Below are 26,587 nucleotides of genomic sequence, written 5' to 3'. Positions count from 1 at the left end.
AAGAACGGCCATAATGGGTCAGACCAAAGGTCCACCCAGCCCGGTATACTGTCTGCTGACAGTGGCCAATGCCAGGTGCCCCAGAAGGAGTGAACCTAACAGGTAATGATCAAGTGATCTCTCTCCTGCCATCCATCTCCACCCTCTGACAAACAGAGGCTAGGGACACCATTCCTTACCCATCCTGGCTAATAGCCATTTATGAACTTAACCTCCATGAATTTATCTACTTCTCTTTTAAACCCTGTTATAGTCCTAGCCTTTGCAACCTCCTCAGGCAAGGAGTTCCACAGGTTGACTGTGTGCTGCGTGAAGAACTTCCTTTTATTTGTTTTAAACCTGCTGCCTGTTAACTTCATTTGGTGGCCCCTAGTTCTTGTATTATGGGAACAAGTAAATAACTTTTCCTTATCCACTTTCTCCACATCACTCATGATTTTATAGACCTCTATCATTTCCCCCCTTAGTCTCCTCTTTTCCAAGCTGAAAAGTCCTAGCCTCTTTAATCTCTCCTCATATGGGACCCGTTCCAAACCCGTAATCATTTTAGTTGCCCTTCTCTGAGCCTTTTCTAATGCCAGTATATCTTTTTTGAGGAAATCACATCTGTAGGCAATATTCAAGGCTGGAGGGAGGTTACTAGTGGAGTTCCTCAGGGATCGGTTTTGGGGCCAATCTTATTTAATCTTTTTATTACTGACCTTGGCACAAAAAGTGGGAATGTGCTAATAAAGTTTGCGGATGACACAAAGCTGGGAGGTATTGCTAACATAGAGAAGGACCCGGATATCATACAGGAAGATCTGGATGACCTTGTAAACTGGAGTAATAGTAATAGGGTGAAATTTAATAGTGAAAAGTGCAAGGTCATGCATTTAGGGATTAATAACAAGAATTATTGTTATAAGCTGGTCATGCATCAGTTGGATGTAGCAGGGGAGGAGAAAGACCTCGGAGTATTGGTTGATCATAGGATGACTATGAGCCGCCAATGTGATATGGCCATGAAAAAAGCTAATGCAGTCTTGGGATGCATCAGGTGAGGTATTGCCAGTAGAGATAAAGAGGTGTTAGTACTGTTATACAAGGCACTGGTGAGACCTCATCTGGAGTACTGTGTGCTGGTCTGGTCTCCCATGTTTAAGAAGGATGAATTCAAACTGGAAGAGGTACAGAGAAGGGCTACTAGGATGATCCGAGGAATGGAAAACCTGTCTTATGAAAGGAGACTCAAAGAGCTTGGCTTGTTTAGCCTAACCAAAAGAAGGCTGAGGGTTGATATGATTGCTCTCTCTAAATGTATCAGAGGGATAAATACCAATATGGACACAAGAACAAATGGATATAAACTGGCCATCAGGAAGTTTAGACTTGAAATTAGACAAAAGTTTCTAACCATCAGAGGAATGAAGTTCTGGAACAGCCTTCCAAGGGGAGCAGTGGAGGCAAAAGACATCTGGCTTCAAGACTAAGCTTGATAAGTTTATGAAGGGGATGATATGATGGGATAGCCTAATTTTGGCAATTAATTGGTGTTTTACTATTAGTGGTAAATGTGCCTAATGGCCTGTGATGAGACACTAGATGGGGTGGGATCTGAGATAGTACAGAGAATTCTTTCCTGGGTGTCTGGCTGGTGAGTCTTGCACACATGCTCAGGGTTTAACTGATTGCTATATTTGGGGTCGGGAAGGAATTTTCCTCCAGGACAGATTGGCAGAGGCCCTGGGGATTTTTTGCCTATCTGCAGCGTGGGGCACGGGTCACTTGCTGGAAGAGTCTCTGCACCTTGAAGTCTTTAAACCATGATTTGAGGACTTCAGTGGCTCAGACATAGGTTTGATACAGTAGTGGGTGAGTGAGACTCTGAGGCCTGTGTTGTGCAGGAGGTCAGACTAGATGATCATAATGGTCCCTTCTGACCTTAAAGTCTATGATTCTATGTGGTTGTACCATGGATTTATATAAGGGCAATAAGATATTCTCCATCTTATTCTCTATCCCTTTTTAAATGATTCCTAACATCCTGTCTGCTTTTTTGACTGCCGCCGCACACTGCGTGGATGTCTTCAGAGAACAATCCATGATGACTCCAAGATCTTTTTCCTGACTAATTGTAGCTAAATTAGCCCCCATCATATTGTGTATATAGTTGGGGTTATTTTTTCCAATGTGCATTACTTTACATGTATCCACATTAAATTTCATTTGCCATTTTGTTGCCCAATCACTTAGTTTTGTGAGATCTTTTTGAAGTTCTTCACAGTCTGCTTTGGTCTTAACTGTCTTGAGCAGTTTAGTATCGTCTGCAAACTTTGCCACCTCACTGTTTTCCTTTCTCCAGATCATTTATGAATAAGTTGAATCGGATTGGTCCTAGGACTGACCCTTGGGGAGCACCACTAGTTACCCCTCTCCATCCTGAAAATTTACCATTTACTCCTTTGTTCCCAGTCTTTTAACCAGTTCTCAATCCATGAAAGGATCTTCCCTCTTATCCCATGACAACTTAATTTACATAGCCTTTGGTGAGGGACCTTGTCAAAGGCTTTCTGGAAATCTGAGTACACTATGTCCACTGGATCCACCTTGTCAACAAACATGTGGACCCCGTCAAAGAACTCTAATAGATTAGTAAAACATGATTTCCCTTTACAGAAACCATGTTGACTTTTGCCCAACAATTTATGTCCTTCTACGTGTCTGACGATTTTATTCTTTACTATTGTTTCAACTAATTTGCCTGGTACTGACGTTAGACTTACCGGTCTGTAATTGCCAGGATCACCTCTAGAGCCCTTTTAAAATATTGGCGTTACATTAGCTAACTTCCATTCATTGGGTACAGAAGCTGGTTTAAAGGACAGGTTACAAACATAGTTAATAATTCCGCAATTTCACATTTGAGTTCTTTTAGAACTCTTGGGTGAATGCCATCTGGTCCCAGTGACTCGTTACTGTTAAGTTTATCAATTAATTCCAAAACCTCCTCTAATGACCCTTCAATCTGTGACAATTCCTCAGATTTGTCATCTACAAAGGACGGCTCAGGTTTGGGAATCTCCCTAACATCCTCAGTCGTGAAGACTGAAGCAAAGAATTCATTTAGTTTCTCTGCAATGACTTTACGTATTTGTACTGTAAAAAAACAAAAGAAATCGTATTTTTCAGTTCACCTAATACAAGTACTGTAGTGCAATCTCTTTATCGTGAAAGTTGAACTGACAAATGTAGAATTATGTACAAAAAACCTGCATTCAAAAATAAAATAATGTAAAATTTTAGAGCCTGCAAGTCCACTCAGTCCTACTTCTTGTTCAGCCAATCGCTCAGACAAACAAGTTTGTTTACATTTGCAGGAGATAATGCTGCCTGCTTCTTATTTACAATGTCACCTGAAAGTAAGAACAGGCATGCTCATGGCACTGTTGTAGCCAGCTCCGCAAGAGATTTACGTGCCAGATGCACTAAAGATTCACATGTCCCTTCATGCTTCAGCCACCATTCCACGGGACATGCTGATGGGAGGTTCTGCTCGATAACAATCCAAAGCAGTGCGGACCGACGCATATTCATTTTCATTATCAGATGCCACCAGCATCTTTTGTTTATCATTTTTACAGTGCAAATATTTGTAATAAAAAATAATATACACTTTGATTTCAGTTACAACACAGAATACAATATATATGAAAATGTAGAAAAACATCCAAAATATTTAATAAATTTCAATTGGTATTCTATTGTTTAACAGTGCGACTGAAACTGAGATTAATTGCGATTAATTTTTTTGAGTTAACTGTGTGAGTTAACTGCGATTAATCGACAGCCGTACTGATTACCTTTCTTTGGAATTTGGTAGCCAGGAAAGCAAGTCGGAGAGTTGTTAATCATTTGTATTCTAGTAGCACCGAGAGGCCCCTACTGAGATCAGGACTTCGTTGGGCTGGGTGCTGGACAAATACATAGTGAGAGAAAAATCATGCTCTAAAGAGATTACAGACTAAATAGACGACAGATAAAGGATATGAAAGGAGACAAAGGTGCTGAGAGGTGAGATGACTTGCCAGACATCACACAATCAGGTCAGTCATAGCTGGGAACAGATCTAAGGTCTCCTGAGTCCCAGTTTGATGCCATCTCCGGTGGACCAGATGGATCCAGATGTGTTCTTTTCTTTGGTTCTTTGGGGATGCTGTCCTCTAAAGTACACTGTCAGCTTGAGAAATGACAGACAAGGTGGGCACGTAATATCTTTTATTGGACCAACTGCTGTTGGTGAGAGAGAGAAGCTTTCAAATTACACAGAACTGCTGCTTCAGAGCTCTATAGCTCGAAAGCGCATCTCATTCAACAACAGCAGTTGGTCCAACAAAAGATATTGCCTCAGCACCGTGTCTCTCTAATACCCTGGGACCAACACGGCTACACCAATGCAGGAGACAACTTGAGAAGTGGTCAATTTAGATAATTAAAAGTAGTTTCAGGTGATACAGCTGTCAGGGTTTGTGGGTTTACAGTCACATTTTCTTGTTTTTATTAAAACGTTTTTCCTCTTCCCTGTTGCTATGTGACAAGCCCACACCAACCACAGAGGAAACTGATTTAGTCCATAATCCTGCAAACATCCATGTGCTTAACTTCAAGCATGTGAGTAGTTCCATTGCAATCAGTGGGATTACTCCAGGTTTAAAGTTAAGCACACGAGTCCGCATTTGCGAGACTGGAACTTAACTGACTATACAGAGGAAACCTGTGGAAAATAATGTACATGTCAAACACACAAAGTAAATACATTGGACAGAGAGGAAATTGTTCTTTCTCCACTCTCTTTCATCTTATCATAGTAGTCTTGGGTGCTACTTATAACAATAGCAGAGGAAAAAATTGGAAAAGCAGTATACTTTTTGTTAGTTGACTTTCCCTTTTAACATACGTTTTGCTTGACTGCTGCTTCACAGAATTCCTATATTTCCTGTGGCTTCTACTCTGTATCTCTGCTTTTGAAAATTATATATCTTTAGCAGAAGATTATAATAAATAAATTTACCTTCTTTGCATTCACTGCAATCAAGTCCTATTTATTCTCTATCACAAAGAACATGACATTGGGAAGGCCTCCCAGATGCGCAGTTTGGGTGCACTGCAGCCAGTGGTGAGCACAGACACTGCAGATATTGTTGATGACTTTGTTAAGGTTACAGAATGCAGTCAGAGTTGTGTGTGCCCACTGGCTCTCAGGATCAGGCTCTTATTACCCCAGGTTGCTCAATTCATGGAGCATCAGAGAGTTCTCAGAAGGCAGATACTTTAGGGAAATGAAATATGACAGAGAAAGGCAGGACATGAGAGAAGCTTTTTTTTAAATTAGGTGGGAAGAATGTATCTTGGTTCCCTGAGGCAGCTGATAGCATGAGAAAGCAAGAAAAATCCCCATGAGACGAGAGATTCACTGACAAATACAATTTGCATTGGAAGGAACTGCTGAATCTTGACTTGTAATTCAGCTGGCATTAAAATCTTAGTCATTTGTCTTTTCAACGGCTTACCCTGTTTAGTTCAACCAGAAACAAAATGTTGGGAGGGCCGTGTGTATGCTTGGTCTGCTGCCTGCAGAGAGATGATAGTGTGTCTACATGACCACCTTATGTCGGTATAACTACGCCGCTCAGGGGTGGTGGAGTACCTCTGCCCACAGGAGAACATCTCCCATTGGCATCTTCACTAAATGCTAAAGTGGCACAGCGGTGCTGCTGCACCGCTGTAAGTGTGTACAAGCCCTGTGAGGGCTTTAACAAAGGGATGGGGAAAGTTAGAGACAATAGAGCATCATTTCCAAAGGCCTTCCTATCTGAAGAGTGAGTTCAAAAGTCACTTAAAATCTGCAGGTGCAGTATTTGTACTTAAACCTCCGTGTTGCCCGTTGAGGGCCTGATTCCCTCCATCCCTTGTGTATCCATCCAAAACTCATTGACTTCTGTGGGAGCTTTGGGTTCCCAAGGAATACAGGGTTAAACCTTTGTGACAGGAGGGCCTCTCCCTCCCCCAAGTCTAAGCAGCCCATCCCTCAACCCATCAAATCCTCTCTCTTTTAGGGTATAACTAAAGTTCAAACAAACGTTCTCTCCTTTTGGGTGTTTCAAGCAGAAGAGCACTGCTTCCTTCTTACTTGACTGCATTAGACTGGTCCCTCTTTGCTGCTGCTTCCTCTGATAGGTAGCAATAGGGCTTGATAGATTGTCAAGACCAACTGCGTGTGGACCATTACTCTGTAGAGCTGATGGAGGACTGACTCTTGGCTCTACGTGGGTCTCCAGGGAGTACACTCTGTCACATCCTTTAATGAGCAGTATGGGTCCTCTAACAAGGGATTTTCCTTCTCCTGTATCAGGGCATCCTGGAGCCCCCAACAACATACTTTCGTCCCGCAGGCATCACAGTTTAGGGACAGGGCAAAGAGCATTTCCCCTCAATTTAAATTAAAAGCAAACCAGTGTGGGGCAGTCCATGTTGGATCTGTAAGGGTTTTAGCTTCCCCTTGTTGTAGGCTGCCTTTTTGCCTGTAATCTCCCAATTGCATTGACCCTGTTAGCAATCTGTTGTAGATCAGGTGTGCATAGTGAAGAAGCAGAGAAGAGAACGGAACACTCCCGCTCTTGTGTATCAGAACCATCCTGCCCCCATCCCACGCTGTAAAAGTGCTGCTTCGGTGTCTTGCTGCCCATGTGGCAGTCTGCTTTTCTTCTAGTTTAGCCATCAGGTCAGCTAGATCCTAGTGCTTAAAACAGTGACTTTCCCATTTATTAGCCAAAAGACAGGTGGTCTTCAAGCCAATTGCTTGAGTTGCCAACAGAGGATTTTGGTCTTGTCAGTGTTCCTAAGAGGATCCTTTCCTAGTTCATACAGGGAACAGATGCATGTTTTTGGTCTCTTCCTCCCCTCCTGATCTTGTATCATTTGTGACTCCTATGTCCTTACTGACATTCATACTGTTATTTTATACTCCTTCCTGGGTTGGGTGGTACTGAGAGGCGGTGAGAGGGATAGAGAAATGAGATTGTCAGAACACTCCAACACGTTCATATGGGTGATAGGACCTTCAAAGTCTTTTGCGTTTTAAGTTATGTCAAAATATCATTACTTTTCTGGCACCCACATTTAATTCCTATTGATTATGACAGTCTCGCTTGAAAATTGGGTTAACAAATAATAGCAAATCCAGATAGTTTGTTCAGCTTCATAAATGTTTTTCTAATGGTGGCTCAGTGGCTTGGTAACAGAGCATAGAGCCTTTCCTCTCTTGGTTGCTGGATCAAATCCATCCCACGCTACGTTGTAAGCTCTTGGTGCAGGGACCTTCTGTTTGTGCAATGTATAGCACCAGGGGGTCCTGGTGCAGGACAGGGGTTCTTAGGCTCTCCAGCAATATAAATAATAATAGACCAAAAGTTATTGCCATTCAGTGGCTGTCTGGTGGCCTTTGTTATGGTCTTAGTCCAGAGTCCCGCAGACAGATGTCTGTATCTCAAAAACGACCACTGCAATTGACAAGTTGGTTGGCGGTCAGAGCAGTGAGGCCAAAGGATTACTAGGTACAGAAGCTGAAGTACTGTCTCCACCTGGTGGTATTCAAGATTAGGGCTGAGGCCGATAAGTGGGGCAGTGTGTGGAAGTTTCCACTGCTTCTGTCCATGCTGAACCCGATCTGTGGATAATCGAGGATTTAAGCCATCAATCCAGTATCTTTCAGCAACGGAAAGTTTGCAGTTTTAAAAATAGAAGATCATGCTTTGTTGAGCGCTTTGATTGAAGATGCTCAATCCTTACCGTACTTTCATCCCAGCTGCTGTATTACTAACCCATAAGTAGGAAAAGATTTGTCTGCTGTTTTTGGCTTTCTAACTCCCAATGAACCTTATTTTTTTTTTTTTAAACTACAGATCAACTTGAACGTGTATTCTTACGTCTTGGCCATGCAGAAACAGATGAGCAGTTACAGAATATTATATCGAAATTCCTACCCCCTGTCCTGCTCAAACTGTCCAGCACGCAGGAAGGAGTGCGTAAAAAGGTAAGGGTGCAGTTATTGTAAGATTTCCAGCCACTGGAGATGTAGACATCCATGATGTATCGATGATTTGGTGTTACTGGCTGCTTTCAATAAGAGAGAATATTCTGTGTAATGTTAATGTGATGTATAGAGTCACTCCTGTTTGCTGTCAGATCAGGACACTTGCAATAGTCATGGCTATCATTCACTTAACTGGTTGTGTCTCAGTTAAGGCAACCTGCTGGTCCAGCAAGGGCACTTGCTCATAGGCTCCCAGCTCCCACGTCTCTCCCCTCCTGACTGGGGTTTTTCCAGGCTGCACAACTCCCTGCCTTACACTGTGAGTCCGCCAGTAAGTCAGATGGTCTTAATGGCCTGCACCTGCACTTTGCTTTATCCTTGGAGGCTATCACCAGTGTAATTGCCCTCAGTGATATCACACAGCCCTTTCTAAAAAAGCACGTTTGTTCTTCAGATGAAAGCAATACAGAGAAAACATTAAAAACAAAAGAAGCTGCACCCATGCTAATAAGCTTATTGGAAATCATTCCCAACGTCAGCAAGGGCTCCGGTAGGAGTCAGTCCTTCAAACCCCACCAAGGGATTCTTCTGTCTTTACAAGTTCCTAACAGCCGGTAGCTCAGAATAGGCTCCCCCAAGTGTCTGTATAAAGTCACTCCTTTATATGGTTTGAGCCTTTGATCTTGGGGGGACAATCACCCCTCTTCAGGGCAAAGGCTGGGTTTTTGCATAATTGTGGGTGGGGCAATTGGCATTCAGCGGCCCTCCTGGGAAATCCACTTCACATGTGTTGTCCCAAAAGTTCATTCTTATCTGCCACATTGTGCATTATAGTCCTTTGATCATCAAGGCCCCCACTAATACATAACCTTTGCATTTAATACCATGGACTCCAAAGATACTTAAACTTAATTCAATATCTCCCAAAGATATTGCAGGAAACTGCCATATCTGTTACAGGGTGCACTAGAAATCTGGGAATAGCAACTGAGAGATGAGCTACCACGGAGATTCAGGGTTTGTTTTGTTTTTTTTTTTAATCTGCCAACCCCCCCTCTCCACCCCAATGTTATTAAATCTTGTGCAAGTGGGGAAACTATTGTGCCACTATGGCCAATTTTTTTTTTCTAAAAAGCTCAACACCTACAGTTGGGGCCAGATTTTCAAAAGAGCTCAGCTCCCATTTAAGCACCAAAAACTGGTCCCAACTGTGGGTGCCAAACACTTGAAAATCTGGCACTAGATGTGTATTGTTGTCAACATGCTGAAGGACTGTTGTGAGCGAAAGCATCCGGCTAGCTGGTGAAGTTCCTTAGTGTGATGTGTTTTCTTCTTTCAAGTTGGAATTTGTTAACCTGGTTCAGCTGAATGATTATGCGTAGGAAAAGGCCAAAGACGGCAATTTTTAAAAATTAAAAATCTTACGAAATGACAAATATTTTTGTTTCGGTGTGGGCTTAACATTAAATTGTAAACCAAAAAATATTACTCACTTTACTTTCCTGTCTAGACCAAAGTTTGATATTTTCCATGCAAAAGATATCACGAACATAACCGATCATTTTTCTGTGCTCCAAGTGTTTGTAAGGTCCACTCTCAGCAGGGAAATACAGAATCCTGAATGTTGTTCTTGACAAAATGGGGTGGGGGAGGAATTGACTCTTCCAGTATTTTTGTTTTGAAAATTATTTAAAATCCCGATTTACAGGTTATTCTATTGTTGGTTTTTAAGTATGTTTACGGTTCTCATCTTAAACAAATATACAGGAGAATTATTCTAAATTAAGTGTTTAGCAGCCAATCAAAGGTGATTAAAAACCTAACTGACCGCTTGTAAATCTCAGCGAGGATCTAATGTGCACTATGCATTTGTGCAGAGAAACCTGCTCGGCTTTTGATACATTATTTACCTCAAAGCCTTGCTTTTCAATCTGCTGGCTCACTTTAGTCTCTCTTCTAAACTGCGAAATATGGCATGTTTTCAGACACCGACAACTTTTCAAAATATACCAAATGGTCTGTGCTAACGTTGGCTCTGATTCGGCAAAGAACGTTGCCCCCCCATCCCTCTTCAGCAAAGCACTTAAACACATTTGAAGACAATGGGAGCTAAGCACAAGCTTAACTTTAAGCACATGCCTAAGCGCTTGCTGAATTGTGGTCTTAGAAAACAAAGGCCAATAAGCCAGATGAATGAAATCGGAAATAGATTATGCCAGCATCTTTCCAAGTGGCAAAACCTCTGCAACGTAGACATAGTTATAGGATATAAAAGTGCAATTGCGGCATAGCTTGTTTTGATTTGGGAGTTTAAATAATCTCTAGCAGTGTAAGGCATACTTTATACTGGGATAATTGCATCTACACTGGGTCTTTTACCAGTATAATGATGTTGGCAAAAATAATCCCACTTCCTGGTTATACTGGTAAAACTTTCAAGTGTAGACTAGCCCTAAATGTCATTGTTGGTCTTAACATAGTTTTAGAAGAGCAGGAGTAGTTTGTTCAGTTCTCAACCAGTTTTTCCACCATACATAGGGTTTCTCTGACAATCAGTACTTTTCCTCCTCAGGCTTCCCTCCCCTCCCTTTGATTTCTTCCAACTAGCATGTTACTTCATTTCCCTTGCTCTCATCCTGAATTCTTTGACTGCTAGCACAGTGCCAGGTGTCACTGCACTGGTTGGGTGTCTCTAGGATGGGTCATAGACATGTAGACTGAGTAAGAGGTTGAGGCCGACCGCTTACCTTGAAACCCTCATATACCTTCTTAGAAAATCTAATACCTCCTTAATCGAACCCAGACACATCTAATTCGAACCAGCTTCTTTCTCAGCTGCCATCCTGAATGGTTTAGCCAGGTGCCCCAAACTGCCATTGTAATCACAGCAAAAGAATTTCCATATACAATCTGTTTATGCTTTGTTCTCCTGCATAATGTGTTTTGGGTGTAATTCCCTCCCCCACTCTGTATAATAGCAATAATATGTGGTTACAAGTGAAATACCCACAATTAACTGCTTTAAGGTTTGCTACATGTGTTGTCTTTGTTGGTTTAGCTGATCAGGCAGCAGTTTACAGACTCTCATGACACCTCAGTTCCATGTTATTGCTCAATTGTCTATGAAAGCTTTTTATGCTCCCTCTTGCACTGTACTGGATCCTTCTCTCAGTGAGTTTGGAGAGGGAACTAGATTGTATTCCCTACAAGCCCATACAATGAGAGGCTAAGTTAGCTCAAAATCAGTTTAAATTGCACCTATAAATAAACTGAAGTGCTAATTGTCCTCAGCTCCAGCTGACTTCTGTGGATCTTTGGGGTTACTCAGCTAGCCAGTGCAGTCTCTAAAGCATAGGTGTATTAGTATTTTTCACGGAAAGCATACAGGCAGACAACTGCTTTCTTCACCAGCAGAAACACCCCTTATGGCTTCAGGAGTAGCCCCAGAAGCAGCACATTGCAGTAACCCCCTCTGGTAGTAACAAAGGTGTTAGGTAACTAGGGTGAGTGCTACATCAAAAAGAAAGGGGTTGCAACTTTCATGCAGTCTAGATGGTAGAAAAAGCACTCATGGCCACTGCTGCTATCTGCGGCTCCAGAAGTAGCAGAGATTTGAACAAGTTATCCAAGTTGTTAACTTGGGTAACACAAGATGTGCAGACTCTCCCGGCTGAGATAGTAAAGGTCAGCGCTGCTATTTCCTCCAGTCGTTTTCCCCTAGCCTGCCAACACTGACTGTGTTCTCCATGCTGCGCTTCAGCTAGCTAACTCTCATCCAAAGCCCAGTCTCAGCTAGACACCAGGAAGGCTGATGGTGTATATTGAGTAGATCATGCCCAGGTGCTTCAGGAACAGAGTTGACCATGTGCAGTCTGGAGTGTTTGACCATGCTGGACCAGATAAGGCACTTGGCAGGGGAGAAGGTGGTATACAAACAGAGCTGTCCCTTGGGTAGGGCGAATTGGGATGACTGCTCTGGGCCCCGTGCTTTGGGGGGGCTCCGTGAGCCGGTGCGATTGGCTGGCGCAGTTTGTCTCAGAAGAGACAAATCCATCACTCCCGCCCTGGACCCTGCGCAATTGGCTGGCACGGTCAATCCCAAAAGAGAGGAATCAGTCACTTCCGCCTCTAGGGACGTCCCTGTATACAAATGTTCTAGCTCAGTTTAATTACTGTCTCGTTTAATTGGAACCCTTTTTCTTTTATCAGACTGATTTGGCAACCGCCACAAGTGCTAGATTTTCGGTACTAGAATCATCCTCTGTCCACAGGGTACAGCACTGCTGGCACATTGCAGCCTTCCCCACATCACTCTGCCAGCATTCCTCCATCTTGAGATACAGCAGCCAACTATATAGAGAGAGAGACAAGTTAACTCTCCATAATCATTCTTTCCTTGATATCTCTTCCAATCCTGCTAACAAGGGCACCACTTGTGGCGGATGGTTTTGTGATGTGGATGAGAGTCTGCTAGAAAGTGTCTGGAGACCGCCAACGCATTTCATGCAGGCGAATGGATAATATGATAAAATGATGGCAGCCATCTTGTCAAAGAGTTGGGAACTAAGTCATGCAGAACTCTTTGGCCTGTTCTGTGTTTAATGGATCATATTGTATTGGAAACATATTGAACGCAAAGCTGAGGCTAATCATTTTTTCTCCCTCCCAGGTCATGGAGCTCCTAGTTCACTTGAATAAACGCATCAAAAGTCGTCCAAAAATTCAACTTCCAGTAGAGACTTTACTAGTCCAATACCAAGATCCCGCTGCAGTTTCCTTTGTCACCGTAAGTACTGTTCTTCCAAGAATGTTACCTGATTTGTACAAAGGTGAGCTTTCTATTCTTTAGAGGCTCCTCCTGGTACCTTCAGAAACATATTATTATGATGAGAGAGATGACTTAAAATAAACAACTGTATGCCTCTAGTATGGGTGAAACTACTAAATTGCTAACAATTTTTTGTGACACCACTTCAATTATTCTCCAACTTTCATGAGTACTTGAAATTGACAGATTGGTTGTTTGTATTAGTCGCACCTAGAGGCCCCATTGTGCCAGGTGCAGAACCAGCACCTACTGAGTGAATCTCTGCCCTGAAGAGATTACAATTTAGGGCCACGATCCTGCAAATATATAAACATGTGCTTGTCTTTATGCACATGAGTAATATGTGTAAGTGTTTTCAGGATCAGGACCTTGATAGATGAGACAAAGCAGGAGAAAGGGAATAATATCCCCATTTTTCAGAAGGGAAACTTTATCAGATTCATTTAGTCTTTGTTTTTTTTTTTTAAACAACAACCTAAAACTACTAACCACTTTGTGAAACTAGTGAAGACCATTCTTAGCTGAACTGTAGTGTGTGTATTACAAATACTGATACTGATTTCATGGGAAAGACTGCAGAACATTGGAAAAGACCTGTCTTCCCTCTCATTGCTCTGCTGCTAACCCATGCATGTTCTTAATGGAAAATAACACCGTGGGAGCAGAGATGGAAATGTTTAGACTGTTAAACTGTCATTAAGTAGCATTCACTTCTGCTGGAGCCCTGGAAGCAGCTGATTGTCCAAGAGCTAACAATGGGAGAAATTGTACATGAGCTTTACCTTGGATGAGGCTAAGGATTTACAAGATGTTCATATTCTGTAGAACACTGAGAAAAACATCTTATGTGACAGTAAACTTGAAAAGCAACTTTGTGTGCCATCATGGTTGCTCTGGAGATTAGCTCTGGCCAGGCATTACGCCATCCTCTGTTGCTGTCTCTCCCATCGTCCTCTCGTATGCGGACCCAGGAACTGCAGCCTCGGCTTTGTAACTCAGCCCTCTGGCTAGGTCACTACATGGTCCCCCTTCTGTGGGGTGTAACAGTCTGTCCTGGAACAAATAGTTCCAGGTGGTCCACTGTCCTCTGCCTAGTATGTGCCGTATCCCCAGTGGCTGGTAGAGGAACCCGGGCCCGCCTTCTACTTTGGGTTCCAGCCCAGGGGCCCTCTCTTCAGCAACCAAGGTCTGGTCTCCTATTCCTTGCTGCTCTTCCCTGAGCCTTCTCCTACCTTCCTGCCCCCTCCTGGTTTACCAGCCTCCCGCCTCCCAACTCCCTCCTCCCAGGGAGTGACTGTGGACTACCCTCTATAGTCCTGAACACACCTCCCTCCTCCCAGAGAGTATCTGCCGCCTACTTCCCTGCAGCCCCCTTCTGTTGCCAGCTATTTGGATTTATATAGGACCCTTCTGTTCCTGTCCAGCTGAGCTTCATGTCTGATTAATCAGTCTCTGCTCCCTGGCTCTTCCAGGTGCCACCTATGGGTTAATTGGGCCTAATTTACTCTCTGAGGGCCAGTGTGGGGAATAGACTCTGTCAGAGTGCTTTACTCAGGAAACCTTCCATTGAAGTCAGCAGTGATAAGAGCTGAATAGGTGCTGAACCTGCCAGTGGAAAACTGTCAGTTAATCATCGTTAGCGCTGGAAATAATTGCTTGGTCTTTCAGACCCTCAGTTGTTATATACAACAATGTCAGAAATGTACCATATGGGGCTAGTTTAACAAAATCCATTTTTCTTTTGCATTGATGTGTTTATAATATTTTTTTACCTTTGCAGAATTTTACTATAATTTATGTTAAGATGGGTTACCCTCGTTTGCCTGTGGAAAAACAGTGTGAATTGGCTCCTACTCTCCTCACTGCAATGGAAGGGAAACCGCAACCACAGCAAGACAGGTATGATTATCTGCACTTGGAATGAAAGAAGCCTATATCATTAGAATAAAATGAAATGCACTTTTTCTTGGTGATCATTTAATTACCTAGAAAGACTTGCACGTTGGATAATATATTCAGAAATCCAGCTTTGCTTCCTGACCATTAGTTAGCATGGAGGACGCATCAGGGCAGGGATTGTCTCACATGTTGAATCTATATAATGCCCAGCACAATAGGGCCTCAATTTGATAGGGGAGTGGGGTCTCTAGGTGGTATTATAGTACAGATATGTCTAAACTTTCAAAAGCAGCTGATGATTTGGGGTGCCCAACTTGAGACACCTTAAAGAAACCTGACCTTCAGAGAGTGCAGAGCACTGGCCTGCTGAGAGCTGGGCCCTTTTAAAGTGTGTCACGTTGGGCACCCGAAAATTGAGGCATTCAAACTCGTGTCACGTTTGGAAATGTATCATAATAGATAAGATACTGACTATTACAGACCAGGTATAGGAGCTGCTGTGTGCCAAGCACTTCTGGCAGTGTAAAGGGGCCCTAAAATGAGTGTAAATGACATTTTCACTTACTTGAAAGTGCCTTTATGCTGCCAGAGTGGTATAAAGTGGTTTAATTATAAACGAGAATCGGGTAAAATCTTGGCCTTGTTTGAAATCAATGGCAAAGTTCCGGTTAACTACAGTGGGGCCAGGATTTCAACATAGGCGTGTAAGTGGGAACTGTTGGGTGCTGAGGGCTTTTGGAATTCTGGCTGAACATGTACAGCAAATAGACATGGTGTATATATGCTTCATAACTCTGGGTCTGATCCCATGAGGTGCTAATCTCCCTCTACTCCAGTTAATTTCAATGGGACTTTGAGGGTGCTCAGCCCTGTGCAGGATCAGAGCCCAAGTTTTGAACAAGAGATGTTCTCTCTGAGGCCTGGTCTACACTAGGACTTTAATTCGAATTTAGCAGCGTTAATTCGAACTAACCGCTCAACCGTCCACAGCAGGAAGCCATTTAATTCGAACTAGAGGGCTCTTTAGTTCGAATTTGGTACTCCACCCCGACAGGTGGAGTAACGCTAAATTCGACATGGCTAGCTCGAATTAGGCTAGGTGTGGATGCAAATCGAACTTAGTAGCTCCGGGAGCTATCCCACAGTGCACCACTCTGTTGACGCTCTGGACAGCAGTCCGAGCTTGGATTCTCTGACCAGCCACACAGGAAATGACCCGGGAAAATTTGAATTCATTTTCCTGTCTGGGCACTTTGAATCTGACGTCCTGGCTGGACATCGGGGCGAGCTCCGCAGCACCTGCAACGATGCAGAGCTCTCCAGCAGAGGAGTCCATGTTATCTGTGAATAGAAAGAGGGACCCAGCATAGACTGACTGGGAACTCTTCGATCTGATCGGTGTGTGGGGCGAGGAGTCTGTGCTTTCGGAGCTGCGCTCCAAAACAGGGAATGCGAAGACCTACGAGAAGGTCTCCAAAGCCATGAGAGACAGAGGATACAGGCGGGATGCAACGCAGCGCCACGTGAAAATCAAGGACCCCAGACAAGGCTACCAAAAAATCAAAGCGGCAAACGGACGCTACGGAGCCTGCCACCACTGCCCCACCAGTGACCGTGGACTCTGACGATGGGACAGTGTCGACGGCCAGTTCCTCGGTGATGTTCGCGGACGGGGAAGATGAGGAAGGGTTTGTGGAGGACGAGGCAGGCGAGAGCGTTTACAACGCTGGTTTCCCCGACAGCCAGGATCTATTCATCACCGTCACGGAGATCCCCCAACAACTCTCCCCGGCCATTAACCCGGACCCTGAATCAGGGGAAGGAGCAGTCGGTAAGTGCTTTAACCATGTTAACTTTTATTCTTAATATAACAGGAATCTTAACTGTGTGAAAAGGAGGTCTCTCTAGATATGGGGATAGAACAGAAATCATCCTTGGAGATCTCCACGAAGCTCTCCTTGCGTTAATCGAAAAGCATCAGCAGGAGGTTCCTGGGGAGAGCTGCCTTATTGGGTGCTCCGTGGTAGCACAGTTTTCCGCGCAAGGCTTTCATGAGGTATTCAGGGAGCACTGCCTCCCCGAGCACGGCTGCATCGGGCCCTGGTTCGTGCTAGCTTTCACGCAGCATGTGCTCTCTATCTCCTTCAGTGACCCTCCTCAGGGTGATCTCGCTCGGAGACTCCTGCATCTAATTAGGGTAATTACTGTAATTTTACGCCTGGTCCAAAGTATTTTTAAAAAATCTACGGACAGACGGCATAGCACAAACTCAGCACGCAGCTGCGTGACGAGCGTAACGGAAAGCCAAAGAATATAATGGATGCTCATGGAGGGAGGGGGGAATGAGGACGCAAGGTATCCCACAGTTCCTGCTGTCTCCGAAAAGTATTTGCATTCTTGGATGAGCTCCAAATGCTTCTAGGGTCAAACACAGTGTCTGTGGTGGGTCAGGGCATAGTTCGGCAATTTGCGCACACACCCCACCCACCACCAGAAGTGAAAACAATACTCTGTTGACTCTTTTACATGTCACCCTATCTTTACTGAATGCTGCAGATAGACGCGATGGTGCAGCACTCAACACCAACATCCTTGCTCCCCTCACGCTATGGATGGCTGATGGTACAAAAAGATGGAAATCCGTCCTCATCATCAGCCTATTGGCACATGGGGCAGTGCAAAAGGGCTGGTAACCATGCCGACTAGCATCAGTAAGGTCGATCAAGGGCGCCTGTCCCTAATTTTTGATGGCAGATGGTGCAATATGGCTGGTAACCGTCCTCATCATTGCAACAGGGGGCTGAGCTCCATCAGCCCCCACCCTTCATTGTAAATAAAAGATTCAATTGCCCCTGGACTAGCAGAGGGATGATGGGCTCCTTCATCCACAGTCCTTAATGTCCTGCCTGGACTATCATTGCAGCTGGAGGCTTCCTTCCACTCATTTCTCACAAACAAGTCACTGTGTCTTATTCCTGCTTTCTTTATTACTTCATCACACAAGTGGGGGGACAATGGTATGGTAGCCCAGGAAGGCTGGGGTAAGAACGGAATGAACAGGTGGGGTTGTTGCAGGAGCACCCCCTGTGAATAGAATACAGCTCATAATTTATGCAGGATCGGACACAGAGCAGCTGTGCTCTCTGGTTCTATGATACAGTGGTTCTCTAGTACACTTGCCCATAATCTAGGCAGGACTGATTCTATTTTTAGATACCAAAAAGGAGGGATTGACTCAGGGAGTCATTCCCAATTTTTGCTTTTGCGCCCCTGGCTGCTCGGCCAGGGGCACTTATGACAGCACCAAATGGGGCAGTGCAAAAGGACAGGTAACCATGCCCATTTTATTACCATCTTATTACCAATTTATGGTATGGTTGATGGTACAATATGGCTGGTAACCATCTCTGCTGTCATGCAAAAGCAAAAGCATGCTGCTGTGTAGCGCTGCTGGCCCGCCTCTGTCAGCGGCATCTAGTACACATACGGTGACATACACAAAAGGCAAAACAGTGTCCATGGTTGCCACGCTATGGCGTATGCCAGGGCAATTCTGGGAAAACGGGCTTGAAATGATTGTCTGCCGTTGCTTTCCCGGAGGAAGGAATGACTGGCGACATTTACCCAGAATCCACCGCGAAAATGATTTGTGCCCCAGCAGGCACAGGGGTCTCAACCCAGAATTCACAGAGACAGCCTAGACTCAGTTAATTGTTCGCAAAAATGTATCTTTGCAAGGAATTCACTCCCTGTTTCCCATCTCACAGCTTCCACTGTCTCCAGACCTGCCACAGCATCCCCCTCGCAGAGGCTGGCAAAGATTAGGCGGCGAAAGAAAAAGACAAGGGACAAGATGTTCGAGGAACGTATGGGCTGCTACCTAGCAGAGGTGGACCAGCAGAGCCAGTGGAGGGAGACCGTCTCTCTGTGCCAGCGCTCACACAGCGAACGGGAGGAGAGGTGGCGTGAGGAAGACAAGCAGGCGACTGAAACAATGCTTGGACTAGTGAGGGAGCAAACAGACACGCTCAGGCGCCTTGTGGATGTTCTGCAGGACCGCAGGAGGACAGAGACACCCTGCAGTGTATCTGCAACCGCACTCCCCCGCCACAAAGTCCCATACCCCCCTCACCGAAAATAATCAGGAGGAGGGGCGGCCGGGGACGTGAATACTGTCACTGCACCACAGCACAGTGCTCAAGTACCCAAAAGCTCTCATACCCTACATTTGCCGAAGTCCTTCACTTCCAGACTCACAGTAGTCCCAATCCCAGTCCCATCCCCTAACTGTCTACTTAATTAATAAAAATGCTTTGCTGTTAATTACTGTTTCCGTTATGTTTTTTCAAAGAAGACTGTGTTTGAATGGGGGGCGTGGGGAAGGGGGTGGTTAATTGCATAGGACAGTCACCTTTCCCGGGGTACAGACACGGGGGCAGGATCAGCAGCGGGTCACACACACGGTGCAGTCAGTAGGCACCCTGGTCGGTTTTTGGAGGTGGTTTCCAGGATCTGTGTGGGCGGGGGAGATGTGACTTTGCAGCGGGGGAGGGCGGTTACAGATCTTATACAGCGGTCCTTGTCCTGGACCGCTGAGTCACGCAGCTGAGGAATCTGTATCCGTCCTCCTCCACCACAAGGTCACATATCCGCCCGCACACGGAATTCCATAAAGAGGGATGGCAGGCTCCGTTGAAAGAAGCATTCCGGCACTGCGGACCGCTCTAGGAGCAGGAGCCTGTCATTCCTTGAGTTTAGAGGCGGTCTTTACATCACCGCACACCCTACCCAGCACAGCCTGCGTCCCAGTTTCAACCCTTTCACAAAAAGTCATGAATAAAGAAACCTTTGTTAAGTAATAATGGGACATGTATTTTATTTTTACACGTGTGCTGGAAGTGGGGGTAACGGGGTGAACGGGGTATGTAACCGAAGAGGAGAGTCAACAGTAACTGGGTAAAGAAACAGGGGCAGGTTCAGCTTCTCTGTAAAGAAACTGAACAGTCACAGGTCACGCTGCTCGCTGGTATTTGAAGAGTTCCTTGTCGCTGTCCCAGGCGCCTGTATAGGGCTTCATGAGCAAGTGCATTAGCGGGCAGGCTGGGTCCCCGAGGATGACTATAGGCCTCTGCACATCCACAACAGTTATTTCGTGGTCCGGGAAGAAACTACCTTCCTGCAGGCGTCTGAGCAGCCCACAGTTCCTGAAAACACACGCATCATGAACCTTGCCCGGCCACCCGACGTTGATGTTTGTAAAACGTCCCCTATGGTCCCCCAGTGCTTGCAGCACCATTGAAAAGTAGCCCAATTTCTCAGCAGCTGACTGTGGAAGAGGTGGACGATAAAGTGCGAGGAGGAGAAAACGGCGATGATCGCAGCGGGCTCCATGCTTGCAGTGCTGTGGCGTCCGCGCTGTCACTGACCAGAAAAGTGCACGAACAGATTGCCCGCAGGCGCTTTCAAGGAGGGAGGGAGGGAGGTTGTGATTGACGGTTCAATGACGACACTTACCCAAAACCACCCTCGACACATTTCTCCCCCCAGCAGGCATTGGGGGCTCTACCCAGCATTCCAATGGGCAGCGGGGACTGCGGGAACTGTGGGATAGCTTCCCACAGTGCACCGCTTCCAAAGTCGACGCTGGCCCCGTGAATGTGGACTCAGAAATTCGAATTAGTGTATTTAGTATGGATACACAAATTCGACTTCATAAGGTCGAATCCACAAATTCGAACTAAGTTGATTCGAAATAGTCTTGTAGTGTAGACAAGGCCTGAGTTTCTCTTTGGTTGCAGTTTCTGAAGCGTGTGTGTGTGTGTGTGTGTTTACATGAATTCACATAAGTACAACGTAGTAATGTTCTTAAAAATGTGCACATAGATAATTAATTCTTATTGGTTGTGGGTTTGTATTTTGTTTTTGTTTTTAAACACAACCCCCCAATTTTCTTCCTGCCTCCCATTGTTAGACATGTTGGGTATCAAATGAAAGCTGCCAGAATAGGAATCGGTTGACTTTCCTAAATCTCTGCTGTACAGTTTCTGTTTTAATGCTAAGAATCAAATGGTGTTTTTGTAAATAGTTGCAGTAAATGTAATTGTTTTTCAGCCTAATGCATCTTCTAATACCAACCCTTTTTCACATGAAATATCCTGTTGAACCATCGAAAGCAGCTTCTCCATTTAATCTTGCCGAAAAACCAAAGACTGTACAGCTGCTCTTGGACTTTATGCTGGATGTGCTCCTTATGCCTTATGGGTAAGTGAGGGCGAGCGCAGCAAAACCCTGTAACACTTGGAGTATCTTGTCTGATGGATGATCGGAAGTGTGCACAAAAGAGACTTTTTTTTTAAAGGTGTGCTCCTTTACCTCCCATTCCAATAAAGTTGATGAGGCCCTGATTTAGGAAAGTACTTGAACAGGCACCTTATTTTAAGTTGGTGAGTAATCCCATCCCTATTCAGCAGAGGCCTTAAGTGCTTTATTGAATCTGTCTTACAAATCTCTCATTGACTTCCGTTGGGAGTAGGATCAAGCCCTTAGAGAGGTAAACTGTGGTTTTAAATAGTCATGATTTTACAATAAAATAAAAATCAAACTGCTTCATCATCTCTGCCCTACACCTCCCCATTTCTATGCTTGGTCTGTTGGGGCCCGACCATCGACGGTTCTGAGCACTCCCAACTGCCCTAGATAGTAGTGGGCAATGAGGGCTATATCTCACAGGATCGGCCCGGCAGCGATGAGATTGATGTTAGGACTTTCTGCTCATTAGAGATGTTGTCATAGAATCATAGAATTCAAGATCAGAAGGGACCATTATGATCATCTAGTCTGACCTCCTGCAAGATGCAGGCCACATAAGCCGATCCACCCACTCCTGAACTAATTCTCTCCCTTGACTCTGCTGTTGAATGCTCCAAATCATGATGTAAAGACTTCAAGTAGCAGATAATCCACCAGCAAGCGACCCCTGCCCCATGCTTCGGAGGAAGGCGAAAAACCTCCAGGGCCACTGCCAATCTACCCTTGTCATCTGATTAGCAGCTGGTGTGGGTGTGCACATCAGCTCCCAGAGCAAGTTTGTGTACACTCATTATTTACAGAGCAGTTTGGTTTTACTGATCTTGCTCTTCTGCATATTTAATCAATACTTTTCAAAAGCCACTTCCCTTTGACTCTGTTTGCCACTCATTTATATTGTTCCGGAAGAATTCACTTGGAAGGACTCCTCCCTCCTCACCCCCCTTGATTGTCACTTGACTGCAAGTGACAGCTGGGATGTTCTAATGCACCTGAGTGAGATAGGAGGACGCACCCTTTTGTATTACAGTGAGACTAGTGCTCCTGGTGCACTTCGGGTGGGATTTTCAAAAGCTCCAAAGAGCTCTGGCCAAGACTTTCAAAAGTGACCAGTGATTTTGGGTGCCCAACTTGAGACCTCTTTAAGAGGGCTGATTTTTGGAAAGTGTTGAGAGGGTATCTCAATTTGGGCATCCAGCATCACTGGCCATCTTTGAAAATCTTGTCTTGTGTGTGGAAACTATGCATAGCCTATTGTAACTTTTGATTTACCCTTCTTGACATAAAATTGCTCAGTGGAACTTGCTCTGTGATTATGCTTCGTGGGTTGGATTTGGTCCACGTGTACTGAAAAGCCGTTATGCTGATAAATCTATCAGGAATGAGTGCTGTCTAAATAGACCCTTATTACGTTCTGTTGTATTTAGTGGTACAGCCTGGAGGGGGAAGGAATATCCCAGTATTAGGCTATGGCTGTTGATCAGGCAGTAGAAGGATCTGTATTCCTGTTCTATAGGTGATATTTTGTTACAAGCTGTTTCCTTTACTATGTTCTGATCTGAACTTCTGCTGGAACTGAATTTTGGAGTGAAATGACCAGGTCTCTGTCCCCAGTAGCCTACTGCATAGTTGCTTGATTGTTTTGTCTCCTTAAATTTTAGTGCTAAATGTTTCTTGGAGCTCCAGCTTGCAGTAAGATTTTAAAAAAGAGCTTAAAGGCCCAAATCACACAGTTGTTTAAACTCTGTACGTCAAAGATCATTCTCTAGAGTTGGGATGAGCAGTCGCCTGCACTGCTGAGATCGTTTTCTGCCCCGGCAGATTCTAGTTGTTCAGAGCAATAGCAAATTGTTCACATTGGTCTCTGTGCCACAGTTCTCATGTTCTGATTGGTTTAGCTGGCTCCCCAGCACATGGGAGGAGTGGCTGTTACCCTGGCCCCTAGGAATGCGTGTGGGTGCTCGCGGAAAGACTTGGCTGGTTACTTCCTGAGAATACGTGAACACTGGAGCTGGAGGTGTAACTTCCAGGGCACGTAGACGTGCGTGTGTTAACTGATGGAGCTAGCATGATACAATAGCAGTGCAGCCATGGCAGCACGGGCGGTGGGATGGGCTAGCTGCACGAGTAAGTACCTAGGTCCTAGGTGTGATTGTACTCGCAGGCCAGCTACGCTGCTATTGTTAGCATATGAGCTCCATCTGGGCTAGTGCAGGAACTTTTACCTGAGCTAGTGTCAATACCCCTTACCCGTGCTGGAAACGAAACCTCCAGTTCCAGTGTCGATGTACCCTGTGAAGACCAGGGCCTGAGCCCCCAACCTCTGAGTGCCTGAGAATTTGAATTCTGTTTCCTGTCTCCTCTATCAACACTGCAGAGATGGGCTGTTTCCGAGGGGTATTTGTCTTTTATACCACAGCTCTCCCCTCTCTTTACATCCGGGGTTGCCACCTGAGCAGTAGGAGGCCTGCTTTATGCCTTCTGTGTGTCTTCATGCATCCCAGCCTCCTCTGTGAGATTAAGGGGATCATAGAAGATTAGGGTTGGAAGAGACCTCAGGAGGTCATCTAGTCCAACCCCCCTTATACAGGCTCTAGTTAGTACTTGTATAAGAGTTTATCAAATACAGTATTTAATGTGTGTTGAATTCTAACACCGCAGAACCTCATTCATTCTTAATTCACCGATCCACTAACCTGCTAACGCTCACCAAAAAACCCTGCTCTCTCTCCTCTCTCAACAAACATTTAATAGAGTGTTATTGGGAAGCCTGGAGTTACTGGGCCTTTGTTCCTTTTGCAGCGTTTACGATAGCAGACCGACTGTTATGCTGGGAAGTATCATCTGAGCTACTTGCTTAGTTAACTACATTTTGTGATGCATTGTTGTATTCGCTTACAGGCTAACCTGTAACTTGCAATGGATCTCCCTGTCACTAATGCAACTTGGTGAGGCACTGCTGTGTGTTTAAATAGTCTGGCTTAGATATATATGTGACCTTGCACTCCATATGTTTTATGGAAATATGCTTATAAGTGTGAATATAATGTAACTGGAATATGCTTTATGCAAAAGGTCTCTTGTAAAGTATCATTACAAAGCTTATAATCTCCTGAGTGTGTTCATCCTAGTTGTATGAATGTATCATTCTTGTATCTGAAGCTAGAAATATGAAGTATTACTCTGAAGTCCCACGCTGGGAGGGAAGACGGGCTCAGAGGTAGTTTCAGCACATCAGGTGACAGTCCCAAGGGGGTCTCTGTGACCGAACCTGTCACAATATCGTCAAAAAATACTTGAGGGGAAGGGAGGAGTGATATTTATTTTGATCTCTTAGGTGCTTGTAATGAGGAATTGACTTCACTTCATAGGGTAGTTTAATAAGTCCACTCAAGTGTTCCTTTTTCCCTTCCAGATATGTACTGAATGAATCCCAGAGTCGCCAAAATGTGCCATCGGCACAGGGCTCTTCTGCATCCAGTAGTGCTGGAAGTTCGGGGATCCCTCAACCTCCTCCAGGGATGAGCTTTTATGCAGCCAAACGGGTAATTGGAGATAGCCCATGGACACCTGAACAGCTGGAACAGGTAATGCAAATCACATGGGCTGGGCAGGTGTATGAAACGGGAACTTCAGTAAAACGACTTGGTGGGTACAATGGCTGCAACATGCAAGGAATGCACAGTGTGGAAGTAAATGTAGAATTCACTCCAAAAAATGGCTTGCCCAGCTTGTATGTAAAGCACACGATGCCTGACTAGGTGTCTGTAGTCTATGGGCACGTTATTTTGAAACCTGCACTTCATGCATTAAAGCATCTACAAATGATTAGAGTGAGACAGAGGTCTGAGGCGGCCACATTTTTCCTTCTAACTTTAAAACATATTTTCAGAACTAGCTAGTAAATGCCCAGCTGAGCTCTGTCCTTGCCTGTCTCTTTCTCTTGGATGTAATGGAGTTTCTGAACTCTTCTCTCAGTTCATTTGCAGGGGAGGTTTAACATAACTCTTGGCCACCTAGAAAGCTTAGCTTCTCAGCTGAGGGCATGACGAGGAGATGCAAAGAGTGAGAGTTTCTCTCTCTAGGATTACAAAAGGCGCAGATTTCAGTCTGCTAAACCTTGACATTAATGTAGCACGTCGGCTGGTCAGTAATTTTTACTTTCTCTTCTACGTTGCTGAGCAGTGTAAACTGGGAATAGTAAAGTTCATTGAAGCTGAACAGGTACCAGAGCTTGAAGCTGTCATACACCTGGTAATAGCCTCCAGTGACACACGACACAGTGTAGCAACTGCGGCAGACCTGGAACTGAAAAGCAAACAAAGGTAAAGGCTTCTGTTTAAGAATTGGGCACTGGCATTTCTAATGATAATAATTGCAATTGATGTAGTGATCCTGAAAGGATACAGGCTGAGAGGGGACAGCAAGTTTATCAAATGGGAAAGCCACACTGCTCTCTGGCAATGGACATTTATCCCGCTGGTTAATCACTTCAGCATTGCCTTGGGCTGGTCATCTTCCACAACAGCAGCAGCAAGGTTTCTGTTAACCCATCCTCTTGCAGGATGACTGTCTCCTCCCCAGCCAATGCTGGCTGGAAATAATGCTCCTCCTGGAGGAAAATCTGTGATTTTTACCTCAGGCCGGCAGATGTAGTTGCTACGGCTGTTTGCTGAGTCGCTTGCTAAGCAGAGGCTGCTCCGTTCACACAGGAGGCAGCCTGGTGTTCATGCAGCTGGTGGTTGGCATATAGACAAACTGGTTTCCTTATTATTGGAGCAGAATTGGTCAGCCTTTTGAATGTGTGGGTGAATTCTGTACTGCTGAGTGTGGGGCTAAATAGTATTGGTTTGAGCCAAGCACAGCATAAGCAAGTGATGTGACGCCTTCTCCAGTGCACCTCCGTCATGGCCAGAGAGATTATTTTAATTCATTGGAATAATTTGGTTGAGGAAATGACTCCATTCTTTAGAGTCTGGTTGTTCACTCCCCTTGTGGTGGTATTGTGAGCCCTAAGACATGTTAGTTTAAACACATCTTACGTTATGCATGCAGCTGCTAGATGTCCCATATGTTAACCCCGTGTTTAGGGCTCAGTTGTTATAGGCAAAAATGTGTGTGCCCTCCTCCTTGATTACACACACACACACACACACACACACACACACACACACTTACTTTTTTTGGGGCTCATTTGGCTGTGGACACCACTGTTCAAAGGACAACATAGGACACTGGGGTGAAAGGTCCTCAGTCAATGATTCAAGCCCAGCTCAGGTCTATAGTGACAAAGTTGTTCTGATCAGCTGGCTATTTGTTGGCCTATGTGAAATGGGTTTGGACTAAATCCACTTCCCAGCTTACAAGGGTCTCTTGCTAAAACCACCATAGTGATTGCCCTCCCGGTTGACAGTCTCATCGGAGAGGCCAAGGATGAATGGGCCTGGAGCTTGAAGTATCTTCTCCCCTGTAGGGGTGTCCCA

The 26,587-nt window shown here is 44.8% G+C and overlaps 1 protein-coding gene across 2 annotated transcripts in view; it reads left to right on the top strand.

Annotated features, from left to right (window-relative positions):
- The window catches only part of ECPAS (Ecm29 proteasome adaptor and scaffold), an 86,751-nt gene that overhangs the window by 9,030 nt on the left and 51,134 nt on the right, over positions 1–26,587 (top strand). For both annotated transcript variants that reach the window (XM_045020720.1, XM_045020719.1), the window contains exons 2-7: positions 7,941–8,071; positions 12,741–12,857; positions 14,680–14,798; positions 20,910–21,059; positions 24,520–24,691; positions 25,290–25,429. In XM_045020720.1, the coding sequence (XP_044876655.1) occupies positions 7,941–8,071; positions 12,741–12,857; positions 14,680–14,798; positions 20,910–21,059; positions 24,520–24,691; positions 25,290–25,429 (829 nt within the window). The remainder of the gene's footprint in view (positions 1–7,940; positions 8,072–12,740; positions 12,858–14,679; positions 14,799–20,909; positions 21,060–24,519; positions 24,692–25,289; positions 25,430–26,587) is intronic.

Source organism: Mauremys mutica, chromosome 6, assembly GCF_020497125.1.
Source record: "Mauremys mutica isolate MM-2020 ecotype Southern chromosome 6, ASM2049712v1, whole genome shotgun sequence".
In the NCBI taxonomy this organism is placed as follows: Eukaryota; Metazoa; Chordata; order Testudines; family Geoemydidae; genus Mauremys; species Mauremys mutica.
Note: the sequence above shows the minus strand (reverse complement) of the source record. Positions and strands in the feature narration are given on the sequence as shown.